The sequence below is a fragment of the Protopterus annectens genome, chromosome 10.part0 (genome assembly GCF_019279795.1).
Source record: "Protopterus annectens isolate FY-2018-M chromosome 10.part0, PAN1.0, whole genome shotgun sequence".
NCBI lineage: Eukaryota > Metazoa > Chordata > Ceratodontiformes > Protopteridae > Protopterus > Protopterus annectens.
Window position 1 is genome coordinate 1,755,418,809 of NC_056744.1, and position 22,152 is coordinate 1,755,440,960.

At 42.6% G+C, this 22,152-nt stretch overlaps 1 protein-coding gene across 1 annotated transcript in view; it reads right to left on the bottom strand.

The window, feature by feature from the left end:
* Positions 1-2,605: 2,605 nt before the first annotated feature.
* The window catches only part of LOC122813980 (arylamine N-acetyltransferase 2-like), a 32,935-nt gene continuing 13,388 nt past the window's right edge, over positions 2,606-22,152 (bottom strand). Inside the window, exon 2 of the mRNA XM_044086544.1 lies at positions 2,606-3,490. Within this exon, the coding sequence (XP_043942479.1) occupies positions 2,648-3,490 (843 nt within the window). The 3' untranslated portion in view covers positions 2,606-2,647. The remainder of the gene's footprint in view (positions 3,491-22,152) is intronic.

Sequence of the window (22,152 nt, forward strand, 5' to 3'; positions counted from 1 at the left end):
GTTTATCATCTTTACTGTATAGCCTTTTGAACATTTTTATGATTTCAGTTAGGAATTTCCAGCTGTAGGGATTATGGCAAAGGGTATGCCTTACTGTTCAGTCAAAAGTCAGAAACAATGAGCAAGTCTATTTTCTGTTTAACAGATAGTATTTTAAACAACTGACAGTAGATTGCAAATGTGGCATTCAGCATAACAAATTACACTTTTACAGTTAAATGTAGTTTAATCATAGTCCTTCACAGATGATCAGCAAAGTTCCATATGAGCAAAGAGTGCCTAGTTATTTGGGTTTTAGCTACCCAGTCGCATTTGGTCCATTTCACTCTTGATCTCGGGTCACTGTTTGGTATTGTAGCCACTGCTATGTAGCTGTCTGTGTGACACTGTTGCGCTTTGTATTGTGAGTTATTAGGGGAAGCAAAATGTTGCAAGTACCACACAGACAGAATGTTCAGGTGTCCAAACTAAAGTGTTACTCCCACAGTGATTTTGTTTTAGCAGACTAACTGGTGTTCTAGAGAAAAAAAGTGCCACTGCAAATATCAGAAGGATTTTGAATTTGCCTGGAACATACCTCTCCACTTCTTTGTTCAAGAAATCTGGACAAAGCCAACAATAATGAGAGAAGATTTTAAATGCTACTATAGTTAATTTAAAGTTAATAGAATAATAGATTTTAAACCAGTGTGCATTTTCTGAACAATAGGTATGAAATTCTAATGTCTGCCATCATTGAGTAGGTTTAATCCTCAACGATTTACCAGAAAATCAAAAGTTTTACAGGGGACATGGCAAAATCAGGGGCAGTTGAGAGGTATGGCCTGGAATTAGCTTCACTGCATATGACAAAGAAATGTACTGCATCACATCTTCATGTAAGTGTATTCATCTTCAGGGAAAAAATATTTTAAAGCATCGCTTCACATAGCTAGTAAAAGTAAAATTTGAACAAATCCATTCTATGTATTGCAGTAGTGTTGAAATAAATGACGAATGACGATACATGTTGTTCAGGATCTGACTGCAGCTTCTGTTTTTGGATTTAAGACTTGGTCTAATTTAAATGCAGTGACCAGGAAGGCAGGTTGCGTATAATTTTTTTTCTGCATACAGTATGATCAACACAACTACCATCTTTTAAAGCATAATATTTAGCAAAAAGTGGTTTCCAGCTTGATGGAAACCATTCTGCTTCACATCATGTGTTTTGTTCCCTTCATCTCTAGAAACAGGGATGGGATGTCTTATTTAGGAAGGCGGGAGTACATTAATACTTATCCAGTCAATTACAAAATTTGCTTTGATCTGTCTAGTACCTACTCCGCATCTATTTCTTCATTGTGATGTCACTGTGGTCTAAACATCAAGCTTCTTCCTCCCTTGACCACGACCCTTCACTGTTAAGGATGGATCCTAACTGTCCCCAGGCTGGGGTACTACTAAACTGCACTGAGGTTATGAGAAGCAGCTCCTTTTTTCAGAGAGGTGAGGGAACGGATATCGAGGTAGTCCTAACCCCACATCCTAGGCAGCTAGGGTGACCAGTCACATCAGGCTTACTGTGTCATTTCCCTGTGAGTGCATGTCTCAGACTCACACATACACACACACACACACTATGAAAGGGCTTACTGTGTCATTTCCCTGTGAGTGCCTGTCTCAGACTCACACACACACTATGAAAGGGCTTACTATGTCATTTCCATGTGAGTGCCTGTCTCAGACTCACACACACACACACACACACACACACACACACACACACACACACACACACACACTATGAAAGGGTTTACTGTGTCATTTCCCTGTGAGTGCCTGCTCTCTCACACACACAGTGTGTAATGGCTTACTGTACCATTCCCCTATGAGTGCCTACACACACACACACACACACACACACACACACACACACACACACACACACACACACACACACACACACACACACGTTACTATAAACAGCTTGGTAGCACAAAGCACATTCACAATCTCTGCTGGTTTCCAACACCAGCAAGCCTCTGATTGTTGGTGGCGGTGTGCATAGCAAATGAGAGCTGCCATCATCGGCCCCTAGAATGGGCGGGCCTGCAATGTCTGTCCACTGGCACCACCTCCTGGGCTTGATACTAGAACCTACATAATCTGATTTTCATCCTCTGTGCCAAGGAGTTTGCTGCTTCTGCAGTTTTTTTTGCATTTATTGAGCTTCCCATCAAAGTAAAACATGTGGCAAGTTATAGACATTCATTCCCTACCATTTACTCTGCAGTTAGTTGTGGAAGACATTTTGCCATTGATTCAGTTAGCACTCATGTCATTTAATTTTTTGGTGGTTTTCTAGGAATCAGGTGGCATGTGCATTTTTAACTACCTTACACAAGGCTGCTGCACAGGTTTGGACTTCTGAGATTCTTGCTGGAATTTTAAAATTAGGAACTTACTTAAAAATAACCAAGTCATTTTAATTCTCACCAGTTCTGGAAGTCTTCCTCAGCTTCATAAACTTTCGTTTTCCAAAAATCAAAACACAGTATGTACCAGCTTGTGGATCTTACCATAAGTAATGTGTACGTAAAGATGTATATGAATAGTCTGACTCTGCTGTTTGCATGTTCTGTGTTTATTTTTCATTTATGATATATTACCATTCAGTTGGTGGAGGCACAATGTCCATATCTTTTGGAATAAGCGGGTTGGTCAGGGTTATTCCAAACCTCTCCTGCAGGATTTTTGGAATCTCACTTTCCTCCAGCTCAGACTGTGTTTTTGTACAAAATTCTCCTGCACATTGTGTTACTATTAGTTTCCTTCCAATGTATGTGATCATTCCATTAGGCAGGTGCAGAGTACAAAAGGATTTGCAGACCATAATGGAGCTCTGGGATGTCTGATGATAGTTGCACATTGCATTAAAATCTTCAAGGTGGTGGCTGGCTAGAGTAAACTTGTAAAGCGTAGTCCAGATGGCAGTTTCATTGCCATGAGCCAAAGGTTTGGAGAGCTTTTCTAAGTACCAGGTATCTCCATCCTGAGAAAGACGGAAACTCCCATGTTCTTCAACTTGTTTTTCATTGGATCTTAATAGGAAAGGAGACCTGAAACCCTCGCCAAACCCTACATCACAGAGCCATTTCTGACCATCTAGTTCCACCAAAAGGATTAAATGATCATTTGGAGGTCCATAACGTTTTGTGAATCTGTTTCTGACTTGGCCAGAAATTAGTATTACCTGAAAACCCAGCTCTCTCAACAGCCAACTGAACAAGCCATTGAGCTCAAAGCAAAATCCTCCTCTGTGCTGCAGGACAATCTTGTTGTACAGAAGCTGGAGATCCAAGGTGATTCTCTCTCCACAGTGGATGCTGATGGTCTCAAAGGGCACAGACAAAAGATGCTGTTTGTGAATCTGTTGCAGAGTTTTCCAGGTTGGCTCGCAGGTGCCATTATATCCTATCCTTTTCATGTAGGATGCTACATTCATCATCTGTAGATAAACATGACATAAAATTGGTCATTACTTAAAAAAGTATACATTCTACACATTGACATAGAGTGCTTATATTGCTTATGGTGTGTTATCTATTTTTTTTTTAAATAAATTAAAAATATACTTCAGATTTATTAGAAGCTTGTTTAATTTTGACTATTACATGTGACCAAACTGGTATAATGCAACTTTCATTTGGAAATCACGTATCAAAAAATTGTCTGCAGTGGAGTGAAACACATCAAAAACCTAATGTTCATTTGGAGTTTCTGAAATCAGTGGGCTCCCTGGTCTTTGAGAGCTCCAAAGCACATGAATGTTGTGCTCCGTTTTCAGTAGTCCAATACCTGACATTGCTTAGTCTGTCAGCACAGATATAGCAGCAGGTTGGCTCAGTGAATGTCTAGCATCCTTTTCATAACAATTTTAATCCTGTCCAGACTTGACTCAGTGAATGTGTTTGGTATCCCTTTCCTCTTTTAAACCTGTCTAGAGCTCACTCTGTAGATGTGTTCGATACCCATTTTACCTTGTTCAAACTTGACTTGTTGAATTGGGTTGTTATCCTTTCTTCACCACAACCGCCATACCACTTTAGACATGTGTGGTACCCCTAACCCTGTCGCTAACCCCAGCCCTATATATATTACCTTAACAGAAACCCTTTCCCTAACAGTACCACTAGACAAGAGGCACCCCCCCAATGCGCACACACACACACACACACACACAAACAAACACCATCACGCATACAAAATAGAAATTGTCACCTTACCTAACCATTACTCTAACCATAACCAAGAAACCCTTGCACACACATTCCAGTATCCTAACAGACAAACACACACCACAAGTCTATCCCCTAACCTGCCCCCTTAATCTCACCTTAACCTGCAAACACTTGCACACGCACTCCCAACAAAATTTTCAGTATATTTGAAAGTGCTGGCCTTACAAAACCCACCTACCATAACAGCAATCGCATCCCACACACCAAAGAAGCAGTTGATGTTCCTACATTCAACATTTCATGCACATTGATAAGCAGGCATTTTGATCTAAATAAACTGTAGTGAAATCTTTTCAGAAATCTACAATCAACAGTGTCTACTGCAATGTTTTACTTTGCATATTTGAAGAAGGAGATAGTAATTTGAAAGATTGACATTTACCATACTCATGAGGGTGCTAGAGATCCTAGCCAAGATGGCTGTCTAAGCCCAAAGCTGTGGTCAGGATCTCTAGAAATTTGGGATAAAAACAGTGTTCCCACAGAAAAAGATGTGTGAGCAGGAACAAAAGGAGAAACAGCTGGCTGCTTTAAAAATGAAAATAAGGAGGCGCAATTGTGCATTTTGTTTGAAAAGTTAAATCATAGTAGGCCAGGATACAAACTCCTTGAAACAAACAATAAAACAACAGGAAACAACAGTGGAAAGGCATATTCGTTTATTAGGGTAGTGCACTGACCTAGTGGACCACTTGTAGGCACAGCCTGGCCACAAAAAATGCTGCAAGATCGGAGTAGGATGGTGGCAGGCAGCAGCAGCAGAAGGCAGACAGGCATATTTTGGAATGTTTCTATTCCTTTGCTGTACAAATTGAAATAGAGAGGCAAGCCAAAAAGACTTTGCTATGCCATTTGCAGGGATGTTCATAAAGCTGGTCTAGGATTAACTTTAAACACTCTATAGGAGAAGAAAAGCTATGCTGGAGGTAGTAAATAAACTAAGAATGAATGAAACAGCTGCACGGTTGAAATGCCCCGCAATTCTGAAAGTACAACAGGAAGGGGAATTATTCAGGCTACATAATATGGAGGATATTCAAAAGCTTAAACCAAAGTATCACAGTAACAACACACACACACTAAAAATCTGAAATGTCTGTAAGGCACGGTCTGGGAAACAACGTTGGATGAAGGAGAGGTGATACAAGGGCACTGGGAGGACATACAGTGTCAGAGTCTGAAATCCCACAGGGGAGATGAGGCAAAGAGGTGAAGATGGGCAATGTGCTAGTAAGAAAGATAAGCAGGAAATAAAGCACAAAGGTAAACACAAAGAGATTAGAACAGAGACAAGATGGTGGAGCGTAAACAAGTGAAACAGTTATAACACAGGAAGAGAAGAGCAAGAAGGCACACCCAAGGGAAATTTAGGCATGGGTCTCAATCATCCCAAATTCCTCGGAAGGACCCATTTTTAAGCTTCAATAACCTTAATCTCCCAAGTGCTTGATTTTTGTGCTTTTCCCCTGAGAATTGCAGTAAAGCTACCTCTATTCTGGCTGTAGTCATCTTAACCAATCACAGCATCGCTTTACTCACAAGTCATCTTAATCAATCACACCATCGCTTTACACACAAGTCATCTTAACCAATCACAGCATCGCTTTACTCACAAGTCATCTTAATCAATCACAGCATCGCTTTACTCACAAGTCATCTTAATCAATCACAGCATCGCTTTACTCACAAGTCATCTTAATCAATCACAAGATCGCTTTACCCGCATCTCATTTACATGCTGCAGGCCAGTTTCTCCATTTCTTGCCTTCTATATGTGGAAGTGAAGACCTGATGTGCTTTCATCTTCAATTAGGACCACACAGTCCACATATAAGCAGGGCATGATGGAGGAGCCTGTACAGAGTTCATCTCATCGTGAAACATTCTAAGGACATGCTGGAAGCAGCAAGCAAGGCATTGCTTGCTTATAACAAAGAACATTCCATGGCATCAGTTGCAGAAACTGACTCAACCTGCCAAGATGGTGAAGATGAATAACTTTTAGCTTGATATGTGACCATGGGAAAATGACATGTGTAGAGCTGTAGCAAATAGTCTGTGTAGCAATAGTCTGAATGTAAATTGTCATAATTGTTTTTTTTTAAGTATGTATTTGTGTTTTGCAAATGTTTAAGCACCTAACATTATAAAACTGGAAATCATGGGTGTGGGGTGAGCATGTATTACTTTACATTAATGTAGTTGTGTGAAAATAAGAATAATGCTGTATTTTAAGCGTCTATGTATATAAATCTTTTTAATAGTAAAAATTGCTCTAAAATGATACACTGTTTTTGTGTAATTGAATGAGTTAACATGTCCATTAATGTATTTATTTGAATATGCATATTTTATGTTAATTAGGTTCCCCAACTGTCATAGGTTCATAGGTTGGTACTAGGCTATTGGCCCTAGGGCCTATACAAGCCTAGCCATAACAATTCCCTGGATATTTCTTCCCACAATATTTAGTTCGCTGGACCCCTGTCTAGCAGGCCGACTAACATGATCCCCAGGGTGAATTTCCTATCTCCCATCCAATCATCAAGGTTCCTTTTGAAGAGGGCCAAGGAAGCACTCTGCTTGACGTGTATGGGTAGTCTATTCCAGAGTATGGGGAGTCTCTGGGTCAGGAACTTATCCCTCCAACATGTTTTGTTCATTGTGATGACAAGGTTTAGATCCCTGGAGCATGTGGCTCTGAGGGATTGGGATTTCTTTAAGTGGAGCATGTCCAACAGCTCAGGGTTTGACATGGCCTTGTATGTTAAGTAGAGATCACCTCTGAATAGACAATATGCCACAGAGTATAGCTGGAGTTTTTTTAGACAGTCAGCATATGGCATCTGCTTTAGGCCTGTGATTCTTTTAGTGAGGTATTTCTGTGGCCTTTCCAGCTGTTGCAGATGTCTTGCAAGGTACATACCAAATGGGGCAAAGTTTCTTATAACTAGCCAGTTTTCTAGTTTCAGCACTCAAATCTGTTTCTTTGATCTCAGCACTTGTTCAGATAAAAAAAAAATAAATAAATACTCAATTGTATTTATTACTGCTTGGTGTAACTCATTCTAAGCCTTTTGGTTTAAACACTTGGGCTTCGGACCAGTTGTTTTGCACTGAGAGGGTTTGTGGTCTGCACTGTTGTGGCAGAATAGGTAGCTTACATCCTTCTAGGTTGGGAACTGCTGATTGAGGGCTCAGTGTCTGTTATTCTAAAAGTGTATTAATTCTGGTTTAAGCACTTGGGCTTTCAGGCCAGTTATTTTACATTAAGAGGGTTCGTGGTCTGCACTCTTGTGGGAGGAGAGGCTGGACTCTGCCCTTCTGAGCTGGGAATTTCTGGTTAAAGGCTTATAGTGCATGCATATCTGAACTGCTTCTTACCGAAGTTGGTGCGCCTTGTTTGCTGTGGCATAGACTGGATTCGGGCCTGCTGGATCTAGCTTTGTTTGTGTAACTTGAGCACTAATCCAGACATTCTCTAAAGTATTCAATTGTATTTATTACTGCTTGGTTGTAACTTGATTAAAGTGTAGCTATCATTCTAAGTCTTTTGGATTAAGCACTTGGGCTTCAGACCAGTTGTTTTACATTAGGAAGGTTTGTGGCAAGCACTGACGTGGCAGGACAGGTAGCTTTCATCCTTCTAAGTTGGGAACTGCTGATTGAGAGCCCAGTGTCCAAGGGTATTAGTTCTGGTTTAGGCACTTGGGCTTCAGGCCAGTTATTTTACATTTAGAAGGTTCGTGGTCTGCACTCTTGTGGGAGAAGAGGCTGGACTCTGCCCTTCTGAGCTGGGAATTTCTGGTTAAAGGTTTATAGTGCCTGAATATTTGAACTGTATCTTACTGAAATTGGTACACCTTGTTTGCTCTAGCATAGACTAGATCCAGGCCTGCTGAATCTAGCTTTGTTTATATGCTTGTTGTTTGTTTGCTTGTTATTTCCCTGGAAGCTAATTCCACCTAATACACGGCTTCTCAGCGCTTCTGTGGATCACTAGTGATATCTGCATTGCTTACTGTACTAGTTCCTTGTTTCACTTGAAAGAAAGTTACTGTTTGTCGTTTTTGCATTTAGTTACTTGTAACACATTGCACTCAAGTTACCTGGCACTTGCTCACTATAGCAATTATATAAGTCAGCACTAAAAATTAAAAGCACTATACCCTCACTCCTCACTGGCCCTTGTTTTCAATTATTAAGGAATTTCCAATATTATTCTAGCATGTCCAAAGGTCAGTTGTCAATCTCCTCTCCGGTCCAGCTGGTGAATCTGGGAATCTTGAGGCAATGTTATAACTGCCTCATGTACACAGACAACCCTCTCCTCCTTCCACATAACACAAATACTTGCGAGAGATGCAGCTATTTAGCCAAACTGGAGGCTGAGCTCTCTCAACTCAGGACTGGCAAGACCATACAGGAGGAGAAGGCAACTACACACACCACAAAACCAGCCTCACATAATGGTACCACACCACTGAATCAAACACATAAACACACAAAGACATACGCGGAGGCTCTGAGTAAAAATTTACCTAAACAGCAGAGGCCTCCAAAGCAGACACCCAAACAACTGCTACCTCAAGACATCCCACAAGCAACACATAAACCACAAAAGCAGTGTGCAAAGCAGTCACAGCCCTTAAGGCCAAATACAACACCAAACATACTTGTCATAGGTGACTCCATAGTCAGACACACTTACGTCCCACTCACCAGGCTGAACAAGGAGAGGGTCACAGTAAGCTGCCTATCGGGCGCTAGAATCCGCCACATAACACAAGCACTCTGGTCACTCCACGGCAAGTACAAATATGACACAGTCATTGTCCATGCTGGTGTGAACGACCTGAGACGCACCTCCCTGGACTACATGAAAAGAGACATAGAGGAGCTCTCTGATTATGTAGCCCAGGCAGGTATGACCCTGACCCTGAGCAGTATCCTTCCTTCACCAAGAATGATGCCACAATATAGAGACAAGATGATCAGCTTTAACAATTGGCTTAATGTCTGGTGTCATTCAAAGGGGATCCAGTGTCTGTCTGCCTGGGATGACATGCTTGACAAGCCACGCTGCTTCGCAAGGGACGGCTTGCACCTGTCACCCCTGGGATTCCGGATATTGGCTAAGGCTCTTGCCACCCCCATAGTGCCTTTTTTAGGCAAGGCTCAAATTCTAAACCTACCACCCTAGAAAACAAAAATGGGAAGAAACTGAGGGTAATGCTGCTCAATGCCAGAAGTCTAAATCTCAAAATGCACGCACTCAAGGCCCTTCTCAATATGGAGAACATCAATGTCTGTGCTGTAACTAAAACCTGGTTCAAGGCTCCTGAGAGCACCCCGGCACTATTAGGTTTTACCTCATATCATGCGTTCCGGCCCCAAAACCCGGACCACACCACAAAAGGAGGGGGTGTATCCATATTCATAAAGGATACCAACACCTCCAGGTTGGTGGCAATGCATGAAGCTTCGGAAACCATCCAGGTGCAACTAACCATAGGCAAAACTGCTCTACAAATTGTAGCATGCTACAGGCCACCCTCTCAAACTCAGGAACCCCACATAGCCTTCCTGAAGACACTGGAGGGTATAAATGTATCTCCAAGCACCATCATATTGGGTGACTTCAACTACCCGAATATAGACTGGGAACATTACTCAAGCCCTAACTTTCCAGCCCAACGGTTCCTGGAGTTCATAAATTCAAATGCCATGGAACAGCTAGTCACTGTTCCCACGAGAGGAGAAAATATACTAGATCTCATTATCACAAACATGGGGACAAAATGCTCCACACCGGAAGTATATCCCTCATTGGTGAGATCTGATCATAAACTAATCTCACCGGAAATCCACATCCCGCCCCCACCCCAAACAAAAAAGACCACAGTGAAGAACTTCTCTAAAGCAAACTTCACACTACTCAAGACTGGTGTGGTATCCTTCAAGGCCCCTGAACCAGTGGAAACCACAACCCAAGCTGCGGAAGCCCTTACAAATGCCTTCTATGAACACCTCCAGGACTGCATGGATCAGGCAATCCCAAATAAAACCAAGACTCTTTCCACAAAGGGCAAACGTCCAGTCTGGTGGACCCCAGCCATTAACAAACTTTACAATAAGAGGAGAAAGCTATTACATGATAGAACAAAATACATAAAAGGGAAGTCACCCCTGATCATTATTAGTAAAAAATACGAGCACTCATAAAATCAACTAAGGCCAATTTTGAGAGAAAAATTGCCATGAATTCAAAGGACAATCATAAGGCCTTTTTCAGCTATGTTAGGAACCTGGGTGGAAACTCCCAGATATGCTCAGAATTAGTCCAAAATGATACAAAATCACTGAACCCACAGACATTGCCAACATACTGGCAGACAGGTTCAGTGCAAACTTCACCCCTCTCCCCTAAAGGAGAGATAACTATCCCAGCAGAGTGTAGCCTCCCAGACATCTCAAATGCGCAGGTGAAAGCTGCTCTCTCTAAAGCTAAAAACACAGCATCAATGGGACCGGATGGTGTCCCCGGCTGTGTGCTACACGAGCTAAATGAGGAATTAAACCCGCACATAAGGCAGCTGTTTAATCTCAGCCTTACCACAGGATACGTGCCCAAGGAGTGGCGTACGGCAACTGTAGTCCCACTCCACAAAGGCGGTGCCTCTACAGACCCTGGTAATTACCGCCCCATAAGCTTAATAAGTCTAGTCTGCAAAGCTATGGAGAGGATCATAATGGAGCTCATAAACAAAGATATAGGGGACTTGCAGACATTGGACCTGACCCAGTTTGGCTTCGTCAAGGGCAGATCATGCCTTTTGAACTTGGTTGACTTCTTCGAAACAGTCACCAAGGCCATTGATGAGGGAAAGGCAGTCCATACAGCCTACCTTGACCTTGCAAAGGTCTTCGACACAATACCCCACTCGGGTATTGTAGAAAAACTTACCAGCTTAAATGTAAACCCATATGTCACAAGATGGGTCGCAAACTGGCTTAAGGACAGAACCCACAAGGTTAGAGTTGCTGGCGCTATGTCAGACTCCATGCCGGTCACAAGTGGTGTCCCACAGGGCTCGGTCCTTGGCCCCCTATTGTTCGGCATCTACTTCTCAGAAGTACAGGCCAACATGGGAGGACTTTGGCTGACAAAGTTTGCAGACGACTGCAAACTGGGCGCCATAGTGGAAAGTGCATCGGACATGGATATCCTTCAGAAGGAACTCATGGAAACAGATAGCTGGTGCCAGAGCCATGGCCTGAAGTTAAACGCCAAAAAATGTATAGTCATACCCTTCAGGAAAAACAAGGTAACCCCAAGCTACCATATAGGTGGCAATCCACTAAGCACAGAAGAGGTTATCAGGGACCTGGGGACCCAGGTTGACAGTGGCCTTTCTTTTGACACTCACGTTGCTAAAGTGGTTAGAAAGACCTTCTACATTGCCCACCTGATCATGAAGGGATTCACATCCAGATCTAGTGAGGTCATTGTTCCCCTGTACTCTTCACTTATCAGACCAATGATCGAGTACAATGCCCCATTCGGGATGTATCTCACCCGACATCTGCAGCAATTGGAGAGACCCCAAAAGTTCCTCACCAAAAAGATAAAGGGACTCCAAAATCTGTCATATGCTGCCAGATTGAAGAAAGAGGTGACATGTGCCTGACATACAAGGCCATGTCCAACCCGGAATTAATGGACATGCTCCACCTCAAAAAATCCAAATCCACCAAAACCACTAGAGCAAGTGACTTAAACCTTAGCACGGATATAAATAGGACGTGCTGGAGGGATAGATTTATCACTCAGAGACTCCCTATGCTGTGGAATAAAATCCCGATCCATGTGAGGCAGAGCACCTCGCTGGCTCTGTTCAAGAGAAATCTTGACCTGTGGATGGGAGATCGTTGGTTTATCCCGGGAATCATCTCTGTGTCACTGCTGGACAGAGGCACAACAAACTAATGGGCACAGTATTTTTTTCATATAAGGGGTGGCGTAAGCCACAAAAATTTGGGCTAGGCTTATAAATGCCTTAGGGCAGATAGCCTAGTATAAACCTATGAACCTATACCATATAACGGGTCTAATGAGGGATGAGTACAGTGGGACAATGACCTCTTTTTTCTGGATGAAAAGCCCTTAGTGATGAGGTGTGCCACATAAAAGGATTTCCTGACTGTTGTGGTGATGTGGTTATTGAAGGTGAGACCACTGTCCACCTGTGTCCCTAAGTCTCTCATCACACTTTCGATGTTTAGTGTACTGCCACCTATGTGGTAATTCATGGGGGTACATGTTTTTTTCCAAAGGGGATAACTATACATTTCTTGGCATTAAGCTTGAGCCCATGGCTCTGGAACCAGGCATCTGTTTCTGTAAGGCCCTTTTGTAGAATATCCACATCATTTGGGGATTCAATAATGGCTCCCAGTTTGCAGTCATCTGCATACTTTGTTAGCCAGAGTCCATATTGGTGTTGGACTGTACTTCAGAGAAGTAGATGCCAAACAAGAGTGGTCCCAGGACTGAACCCTGAGGTACTGCACTTGTCACTTGTCTGGAGCTGGATTTGGAGTCGGCTCCTTTTACAGTCTGGGTTCTGTCGGTAAGCCAGTTGTCCCTGATTTTTAAAGTCCATCATCAAGGGATGTCCTTGATTCTCTCATATGGAGGTTGAGAGCTATGGATTTAGGCACGAAAGCAGAAACAAGAGAGAGGTCTGAGGAGATGAGAGGATGGTTGGATGTTCTGGGGAACTCAAAAGTGAACTGCTGGACAGACGAGGTACTAAACAAGCTGGAGAAAAGCATTTATGATGAATGGCAGATTGAAGAAAGAAGCAATAAATAACCTTTAGAAATGGATACTGAAAGGCAGGTGAGTGTGGGCAGTGCAGGAAGGCTGTGTTAAAGGAAACAGATCCTTACCTCGTGGAACATGCCCCAAGAAGCAGAACATCAAAACCTTACAAACAGTAGGAGGAAGTAAATCAATTCCAAAGATAATGATGGATAATTCAGTCAAGGGAGACATAGGCGCAAACCTCAAAGGTAAGCAATATATTTTTCATAACTACTTAATTATGTACAGTATATGCCGCGGTGGTACGGCGATAGCGTTGTTACCCCACAGCAAGAGGTTCTCCCGTTCAATTCTCGGCATGGCTTGGGAGTGCCTTCTGTGTGGAGTCTGCATGTCCTCCCTGCGGTTGGGTAGTGTTCGAAAGACATGCATGCGTAAATGGGCGTTGAAGGTTGGGCATCGAGCTGGCACCTCGGCATTTCATAAAAATCTACTGCCAATCATTAGCGGACTGGAGTTCCGCTGTGACGACCCCTTACCAGGAAAAAGCCGAAAGACAAACAAACTTAATTATGTACAGTAAACTGCAGGAAGCATGTTTAATGTTTAAGCCTAAGAAGAAATAAATAGTCAGTGCTGATGTAACATGGGATCATGAAAAGGAATATTAATGGGTAAAGAATAACCCATAGACAAATGTAAAATAAAGGAACAATGGATAAGTAGCACAATAAGGAGCTTAAAACTACAAAGGAAAAAAGGTTTGACTATAACACTAATAAAGCTGACGCATCAGTCCGGTGGGTGACAATGGGGAGGGGAGACAATGAATGGGAATGCTATAATATAAAGACTGTGATGTCAGTACTAGGTTTCATGCAGTTTATAAGTGTGAAGGACATCTGGAAGGTAACAAAAGAAGATCTTAAAAGATCCATGTCCAGGGTATACCCATGCACATAAAAGAGCCAAACAATAAGAATTCTGATGCCGGGGATGAAGTGGAGAGATCGGAATACAGGCAGGTGGCAAAAAGCACACTGTTCAGCTTGGACGGCAGACTGAAAGGAAGGGTTATGCTAGGTGGCAGCAACTGAGAATGCAGGGGGTGGTAGGAAAAAGCAACAAGGAAAACACAAATAATCACACACCGCATTGGGTTCATCATATCGTAATCAGAAGGAGAATATAGGGAAAGTTCATTGAATGTTAGAAATTAGATGCATGGAGTAGATACTGTGTTACGACTACAGAAATGGAGAAATGGACAACAAGGCAAGGAAAAAAGAGGGGCGAAATAATTTTATTTTAGAGTGCTTTATATGATGATAAAAAGTGGGTTAAGTAGATAGATCATCTGGCAGGGAGGCAGAAAGGTGCCCTTTGGCCAACAGGAAACATATATGCACCAAAGAAGGATGATGAAGGATTTTATAAGTTTTTTTGTTAACTGGGCACAGTCAAAAAGTGATGAAACCGGCATAATGGGAGAGGGATTCTAGAACATCACCAAAGAACTGGAAAAACTCAGGCTGTACAATGGAGGAAATATAATAAAAACCCAAAGGAATGAAACATGGAGAGTGATTGGACATATAGAAAGAAAGCTACCTGACCGAGAAGGAATACACCTTCACAAGAAACATTTTGGTATAGGAATGAAAGTTAGACAGGCTCTTACTGAAGGAAACCTAATGAAAAGGAAGAGGTGAAAAGACAGGAGAGAGACATCATATCATACAACCATGACACTTGCGTGTGCAGGAACAGAAAACAGTAAGAAGGGTGTGGAGGTGGGCAAGTTACAAATGGAAGGAGACAGACGACAGGAAACACTGCAAGGACTCATAAAGGAGTCAACACAGTAGAATATGAAGGACAGGGACAAATGGAAGAGTGCTGATGGGACAGGATTAGGGTCACTTTTGGGAAAAATGACGAGTGCAGAAGGAAAGAAGAAAAAAAAGGTGACTGGGAAGTTGGAGGGAGAGCTATAAGTGATACAGAAGGCAGCCAGAAGAAATGAAAGTAGAAGAGAAGCAATACAGAGCAGAGAAAAAGCAATAAGAATGGAATAAATTAAATTACTACAGTGCAAAAAAATTCAACAATGGTACTGGAGATGCCACTAATGGGAACTGGGGCATGTGCAAAGTAAACAGCTAACCAAGAAATACAGAAAAAGCATACACAGAGAGAGATACAGAGATTAAGGGTAGGGATGTAGTATATATTTTTATTTATTTACTTTAGCTGGGTAGGTAGACTGGTCCAAGGACTCTTTTCAGCAACAACCCAGACCAAAAGGCAAGACATTATGACAACATATAACTGTCACTTCGAAGAGGACACACAGATTTGGAAAATATTTAAGGAATTCTACAAGGAGATACACATACAGTAGGAAGGAATACAAGTCTCAGAATGGAACTGTGGAAAGAATGTAGAGGGGATAAAGAATGGAAGATGAACAAAGAGGGAATCTGAATGCAGAGGTGACAAAGGATGCGATAAGGAAACTATATACAAGATGGAGATGAACGCTGGGGGGCCAGACAGATTCTCCCTAGAATTCTCCAAACAGAGAAAGAAGGAAATGTGGAAGGTCTAAAGGGAGGAATAGAAAAGAATACAGGATATGGGCAAAATATCTAAAAGGATGAGGAGGGTCAGGATAACCATCATACTTAAAAGGGGAGGAAAAAGAAAGGAAGTGAGAAATTATAGGCCTGTCCCTTTCACTAATATAAACCTCATGATTTTGGCAAAGGTATCTCCAGGAAGACTGCATGAAGTATTGCCAAAAATAATAAACGTAGGGCAAAATGACTCCATGAAGGGAAGGAAGGCAGAAACAAATGACGGGACCTGCTCAAACTTATGCACAGGAAAGAATAGAACAGGAAGGGAAACGTGTGATTGTGCTTGTTGCCCTGCAGTGGGCCTTTGATATGGTCAGGTGGGAATTCTTTGAAAGACACCACAGCAATGGCAGATAAGGGAAATGTCATAAGTTGTATGCAGGCTATATGCCAAGGTCCAGAAATTGAAATACTTACAAATGGAGGAGTATCTAAGGAGACATGGGGGGGGACCACACACGAGTGCCCACCATCCCCAGCTCTATTCACTCGTGATAGAGAAGCTGGCAATGGAATTACAATTTAACAGTGCTTGAGGAAAAGGAGAAGATAAAATCTCAGTTTTTGTTACATGCAGAAGACTACATGTTAATGTCATAGCATGTGGCTGGAGCAATAGAAAAGTATAGTTATGCAAAATCTTACCATAACCGTAAAGGTCCTTCTTTTCACTGTTGCAGTATTCATAACGTGGAATCTCCTGACAAGGACAGCCCAACATCCTGCCAGTATATCATAGCCATTACATACTCCTAGCTTCGTACATCAGATGTATGCTGCCCGCACAGGTGTAGGCATAAAGGTGACATACAAATGCTCCATACTCAGAAGTGTCCCAGGAGAACTAGAGCCACTTCAATAGAAAGGAGAACATGCATATCCAGAGGGGAAAAAAGAAACAGAAGACAAAGTCAAGGACCCCTTGGCCAGCAAAGATTTCCCCACAGAAGAAAGCGAACAAAGGGGGAAGGACAGAGGGACTGAATTCTGCAACAGTGAAAAGAAGGTTCTCTACTGTTATGGTAAGATTTTACACAACTGTACTATGTCATTTCATATTACTGTTACAGTATTCATAACATGTAGGAGATTACCGAAGCTACTGAAAGGGATTAAAGGAGCCTTCCACAAACCCATGAAGGACAGACCTTGCAAATTCTGCCCTGACTCTGAAAATGACAATAAACTTGTAATGCTTAGTAAACGTGTGGACAGAGAACCAAGTGACAGCTTCAAGGATGGACCTAGTATCCAAACCATTGAAGAAAGCTCCAGAAGAAGCCACTGCCATCTTATAATGAGCACTAACTGAAGCAGAAAGCTGTTTTCCATGAAAGGACTAATAAAAAGAAATGACCTTAAAAATCCAGGAAGAGATGGTTTGCTTAGAAACCACCAAACCCAGTATCCTGGTATGAAAGGAAACAAAAAGCTGCTCAGATTTGTGAACAGACTTTTTCTTATCCATATAATGCCTGAGCTGTCTATGAAGATTCAAGGTGTGAGGAACCTTCTCACAAGCAGATTGCATAGAAGGAAGAAAGAAAGGAAGCTGGATAGACTGATTAAGACATAACTCATTGGCCACCTTGGGCATAAATGGAGGATTAATATGCACAGATACCTTGTTCATATGAAAAATCAAAAAGGGAGAAATAGCCATCAGAGCCTATTGTTCAGAAACTCTCTTGGCTGAAGAAAGGGTAACCAATAACGGTGCAATGTTGCAAAGAAGAAGAACAGACAGGGCTTAAAAGGAACTTCAGCTAGTTTTACAAGGACAAGCTTTAAGATCCCAAGAGTAAGGAATAGGTTTTCATGGAGGTCTGATGTACATGATCTCTTTAAAGAATTGTTTAACCTCAAAACAAGAGACCAAAGGTGGGGTCAAGAGCAGACCAGAAGAGATTGCTGACAAGTGAGCTTTAACAGTTGAATATGTTAAGCCAGCATGGAGCAGTTCCCACAAGTAAGAAAAGACCAAAGGGACCCCCACTGTAAGGGGATGCTGCTAATGCTTGAGGCACAAAACAGAAAAGCTCCTCCATTTAGTCATATAGCATTTTCTGGTAGTAGGTTTCCTGGTAGCCTGCATAGCCCTAAGCACACCCCAAGAAAACTGTTGTCTAAATGGGATCCTGTCATCCAAAGTGTCAGTTGAAGAGTGGACAGGTTAGGGTGAATGACAGATCCCTTGTCTTGTGTGAGAAGATCCATTCAGAGAGGTAACTTGTGATGACTGACCCTGGCCAGGTGAAAGAGGAGAGGGAATCAGTGCTGTCTGGGTCAAATGGGAGTCCCCAGCAAGATTCTTGGAGAGTTCTTCCTGATCTTGTGCAGGATCCTGGGAGAAGAGGAGGAAGTAGATAAGCAAATTGGAACATCCCCTTCCAAGAAAAGGATATGGCATCCACCTTCCAAGTCAAGGGACTTAGGACTCTGGAACAGAAGTGAGAATGTCCCCTTCCAAGAAAAGGATATGGCATCCACCTTCCAAGTCAAGGGACTTAGGACTCTGGAACAGAAGTCAGAACGTCCCTTTCCAAGAAAAGGATATGGCATCCACCTTCCAAGTCAAGGGACTTAGGACTCTGGAACAGAAGTGAGAACATTACCTCTTCAGAGAGGAGGCAAAAAGATCAACTTGAGGAATACCCCACTGATGTACTATGTCGAGAAACATCTCTCTCTCTCTCTCTCTCTCTCTTTCTCTCTCTCTCTCTGTGAAGCATCCATTTGTGAGATTGTGCCCTGGACCACTTCAGGGAGTCTGGCACTAAGTTGTGCTCTGAAGGGAAGTAGCCTGCTTGAAGGGTTACCTGATGGCAGACAGCCAAATCCCAGGCCTTAAGGACTAGGCCGAAAAAAGATAAGACATTGTGCTCCCATGTTTGTTGATCTACAATATGATTGTGGTTTTGTCTGTAAAGACATTTAAAGGACGTGAAGACAAAAGACAATGGAAGGCCTGAACAGAAAGAATGAGCACCATATAAACCCTGAACCCTCAGATTGTTGGAAGAGGTACACCCCCCCTTCCCCGATCACAAGCATCTGAAGCATCTGTGAATAGCTCCTGATTAGGGGTAAGAGTCTAAAAAGGCAGTCTTGGATTCTGGGAAATCTGCTGAATCCACCAGTGCAACTCAAGTTTGAGACAAGGAAGTAAGGGAACTGGAAACTCCAGAGGGTAGCAGTGCTGGAGCCAAACTATCTTTAGGCACCACTGAAGTTTCATCATGTGAAACTTGGCAAAGGGGAGCATAGGAATGGTAGATGCTATAAAACCCAGTATTCTGAGATATTTTCTTGCAGAAATGAACGAGGAGGCAGAAAATGGAAGTTGGCTGTCAGAGACATAACTTTGGAAGAAGGAAGAGAAGCCAACAATGGAATGGTTTGAATTCTGCAACCTAGAAAAATGTGGTCTTATGAAGTAGTCAGACTTGACTAATTGAGACTGATGTTGAATCCTAAACTGCACAGAAGGAGCATGTTAAGTTCAGATCCTGCAAAAGCCTGGATTAGGAGTGATCCTGAAGAAGCAGGTCATCCAGATATGGGGATAATATCAGGATTCCCTAAAGCCTGCAAAAGGCTATGACAGGGGCCAAAAATTTCAGTAACACCCTTGGCCCCATAGAAAGACCAAAGGGCAAAGCAGAGAACTGAAAATGAGAGGAATAAACAGAGAACTCATTGGCCACGTTGGGCATAAACAGAGAATTAGTACACAGAGACACCTTGTCCATATGAAATTTGAAAAGAGGGGAATAGCCATCAGAAGGTGAATGGGAATATGGAGATAGGCATCCTTTAGGTCTAGGGAGACCAGAAAAGCCTGTAGAAGTAAGAGGGTAAGCAGAACTGAAGGGAAAGCATCTAAAAATAAGGAATCTTTTGGAAGGTATTTAGAAAGGAAAAATATAAGAATGGTCTCCAGGATCCCTCTATTCTGGGAACCAGAAACATTCTGGAATAAAACCCTGTTCCTCGTTGGGATACAGGAATGGGCCAAATGGTGCTCTGATCCAGTAAATCTTGCAGAACCCCAGAGAAAAGAAGAAGTTAGTTTGGAGGAGGTTGAGGAGGACGTAAGAATGGAAAAAGAGGTTTCAATACCAAAAAATAACCTTGATGGATAATAGAAAGCCTGAGGGAAAGGGGAACCCAGATGAGGGGGAGGGTAGAATATATGTCAAATGGAGGAATATTTGTCCTGAGATGGTGGATTTTGAGTTTTAGAAGTCTGGGTGGGTTTATCAGTGAAAATATGCTTAGAAACCTTATTCCCTTTAGAATGTTAACAAGGTTGCCTATCCACAAAGGCATACGTAGCAAAGTTTCCGAGATTCTATTCTATGGGAGAAACAAATATTTAAAATCCTACAGCACTTTACCTTTGTCTTGTAGAGTCCTAAACAAGTAAGCAGTAGCTGTATGAAAGAGATTCTTATTGTCCAAATAAGTATCTAGGAACTTAAACTTAATATCATCAGGTAAAGGCTGGAGATGAGGAAAGAGGACCTCCTCATAACTGACCCAGAATCAGCAGCTCTAGAGGATGCATCAGCTGCACCATAACTGCATTTGACAGAGTGACAGGCAACCTTACAAGTGGAACTTAATAAGGAGAGGGCAGCAGTCTTTTCTTCAGAGTCAGGAAGGGCAGAAAGCCCCCCCCCCCCCAAAGCTGTGACACAAAAGACAAAATGTACCTGGTCATATGGATTTAATAATTAATGGCCCCAAAGGCCAGAGTGGCAGAAGTGTATACTTTCTCCAACCTCTCAATAGCCCTGCTGCCTTTATCAGAAGGAAGGAGTTTAGAAGAGGGCAAAAGCTTGGATGGTCTGTCAGCAGAATGACAGACCACAGCAGGGTCTGAAGAAGGGCATTTGTAGAGGTACTTAAAGGCCTCAGGCACTTCATAAAAATGGTCAAGCTTCTTAGGGGCTGGAGGCTGGGAATCAGGAGCCAAAAAGGCAGCTAGAAAATTATCCAACAAGGCATCCAGCACAGGGGGACAGCAGAAGATTTAGGAAATTCCATCTGCAACAGCTCATAATACCTCTTTTGAATATCAGATGTGTGTGAGCAGTCCCACTTAAAAATACTCCATCATGTGAACCACCTCCCCAAAGAACAACTCCTCAAAGGGAGAGTCAGGGCTAAAGGAATCCTCTTCTTCAGAGTCATAGTCCAAAGCAGAGGTTATCTGTGGGGAGATGGCCAATGACTCCTCCCCTGAATCCACCTACTCAACTAAAGAATCAGACTCCCTAGTCCTTTTAGCTGGAGTACAGGACCAAGGAGAAGCAGGACGAGACACACTCTGAAATGGTGTTACGGCCATCAGGGCATTGAACAAGCCCTGAGTAAAATCCTGCCATTCCCTCTGAGGATCCTTAATGATGGTAGGAATAAGCTTGGTTTTCTGCTTCTTCTTCAGTCAGATGTCCACTTTGACTAACCTAGGAGGCAAGGACCCTTGCCTAGACGCAGAAAGGGTGCCACTGACCTCTCCTCTTCCGTCACCAGAATGTGGGGAACATCCATAGACTCTTTGGAAATGGTCAGCTGTGGTTCACCCTCAGTGTCCATTCCAGTCTCTGACAGGGTCATGGAAGGGGAAACTGATGTCTGCACCAGATGGTCTTTGGGGTCTTTACTCACCTCAATAGAGACAGCTGGCGGAGGCTGGTTTTAAGAGATGGTTGTACCTTGGGGTAGGCAGATTGGGCCATGGTACCCTGGGTCAAAAGTTTGAAACAGTGGTTCTCAAGATAAAGAGGCAAAGAGTACAGATGACTGTGAAGCATTTTTGGAATAAAAGCTTGACAAAAGGTCCTCTGGGCATGATGGTGTGAAGCACCTAGGCAGAACAAACACTTCTCATGATAGTCTTTATGGGGAGTCTGCCTCCCACACTGGAATTTTCCCTTTTTGGATGGCAGAGATTCTAATTACACAAGTAAATGAAGAAAAAGAAGGAACCTCAATGGGGCAATTATTTGTAAATGGCTTGGGAGAAACCAGCAAATCAGCAAAAAACATTCAACTGTGGTGTTCAGACTGCTGGCAAAGAATTTCTAAGTATGCCTTGTCCCCACATGTGAGTGTACAATGTATGCCAATAGGAGGATATAAAGACTTTGGTAAACTGGCCATAAATTGGACTATCCTTGGCAGGAGATCCCACATGTTATGAATACTGCAACAGTGATATGGCGTGACGTATACAAGCATAGCATTCAAGAAGTTTAGTGAAATGGCTGGACTTGGATGCAACAACAAAAAGGCAGTGTTAGTGAAATTAGGAAATGAGAAAGTGAGATGGAAAATAGGTGAGATAAGAGGCAGAGTCCCTCAAGTATCTATTACTCTATGAAACACC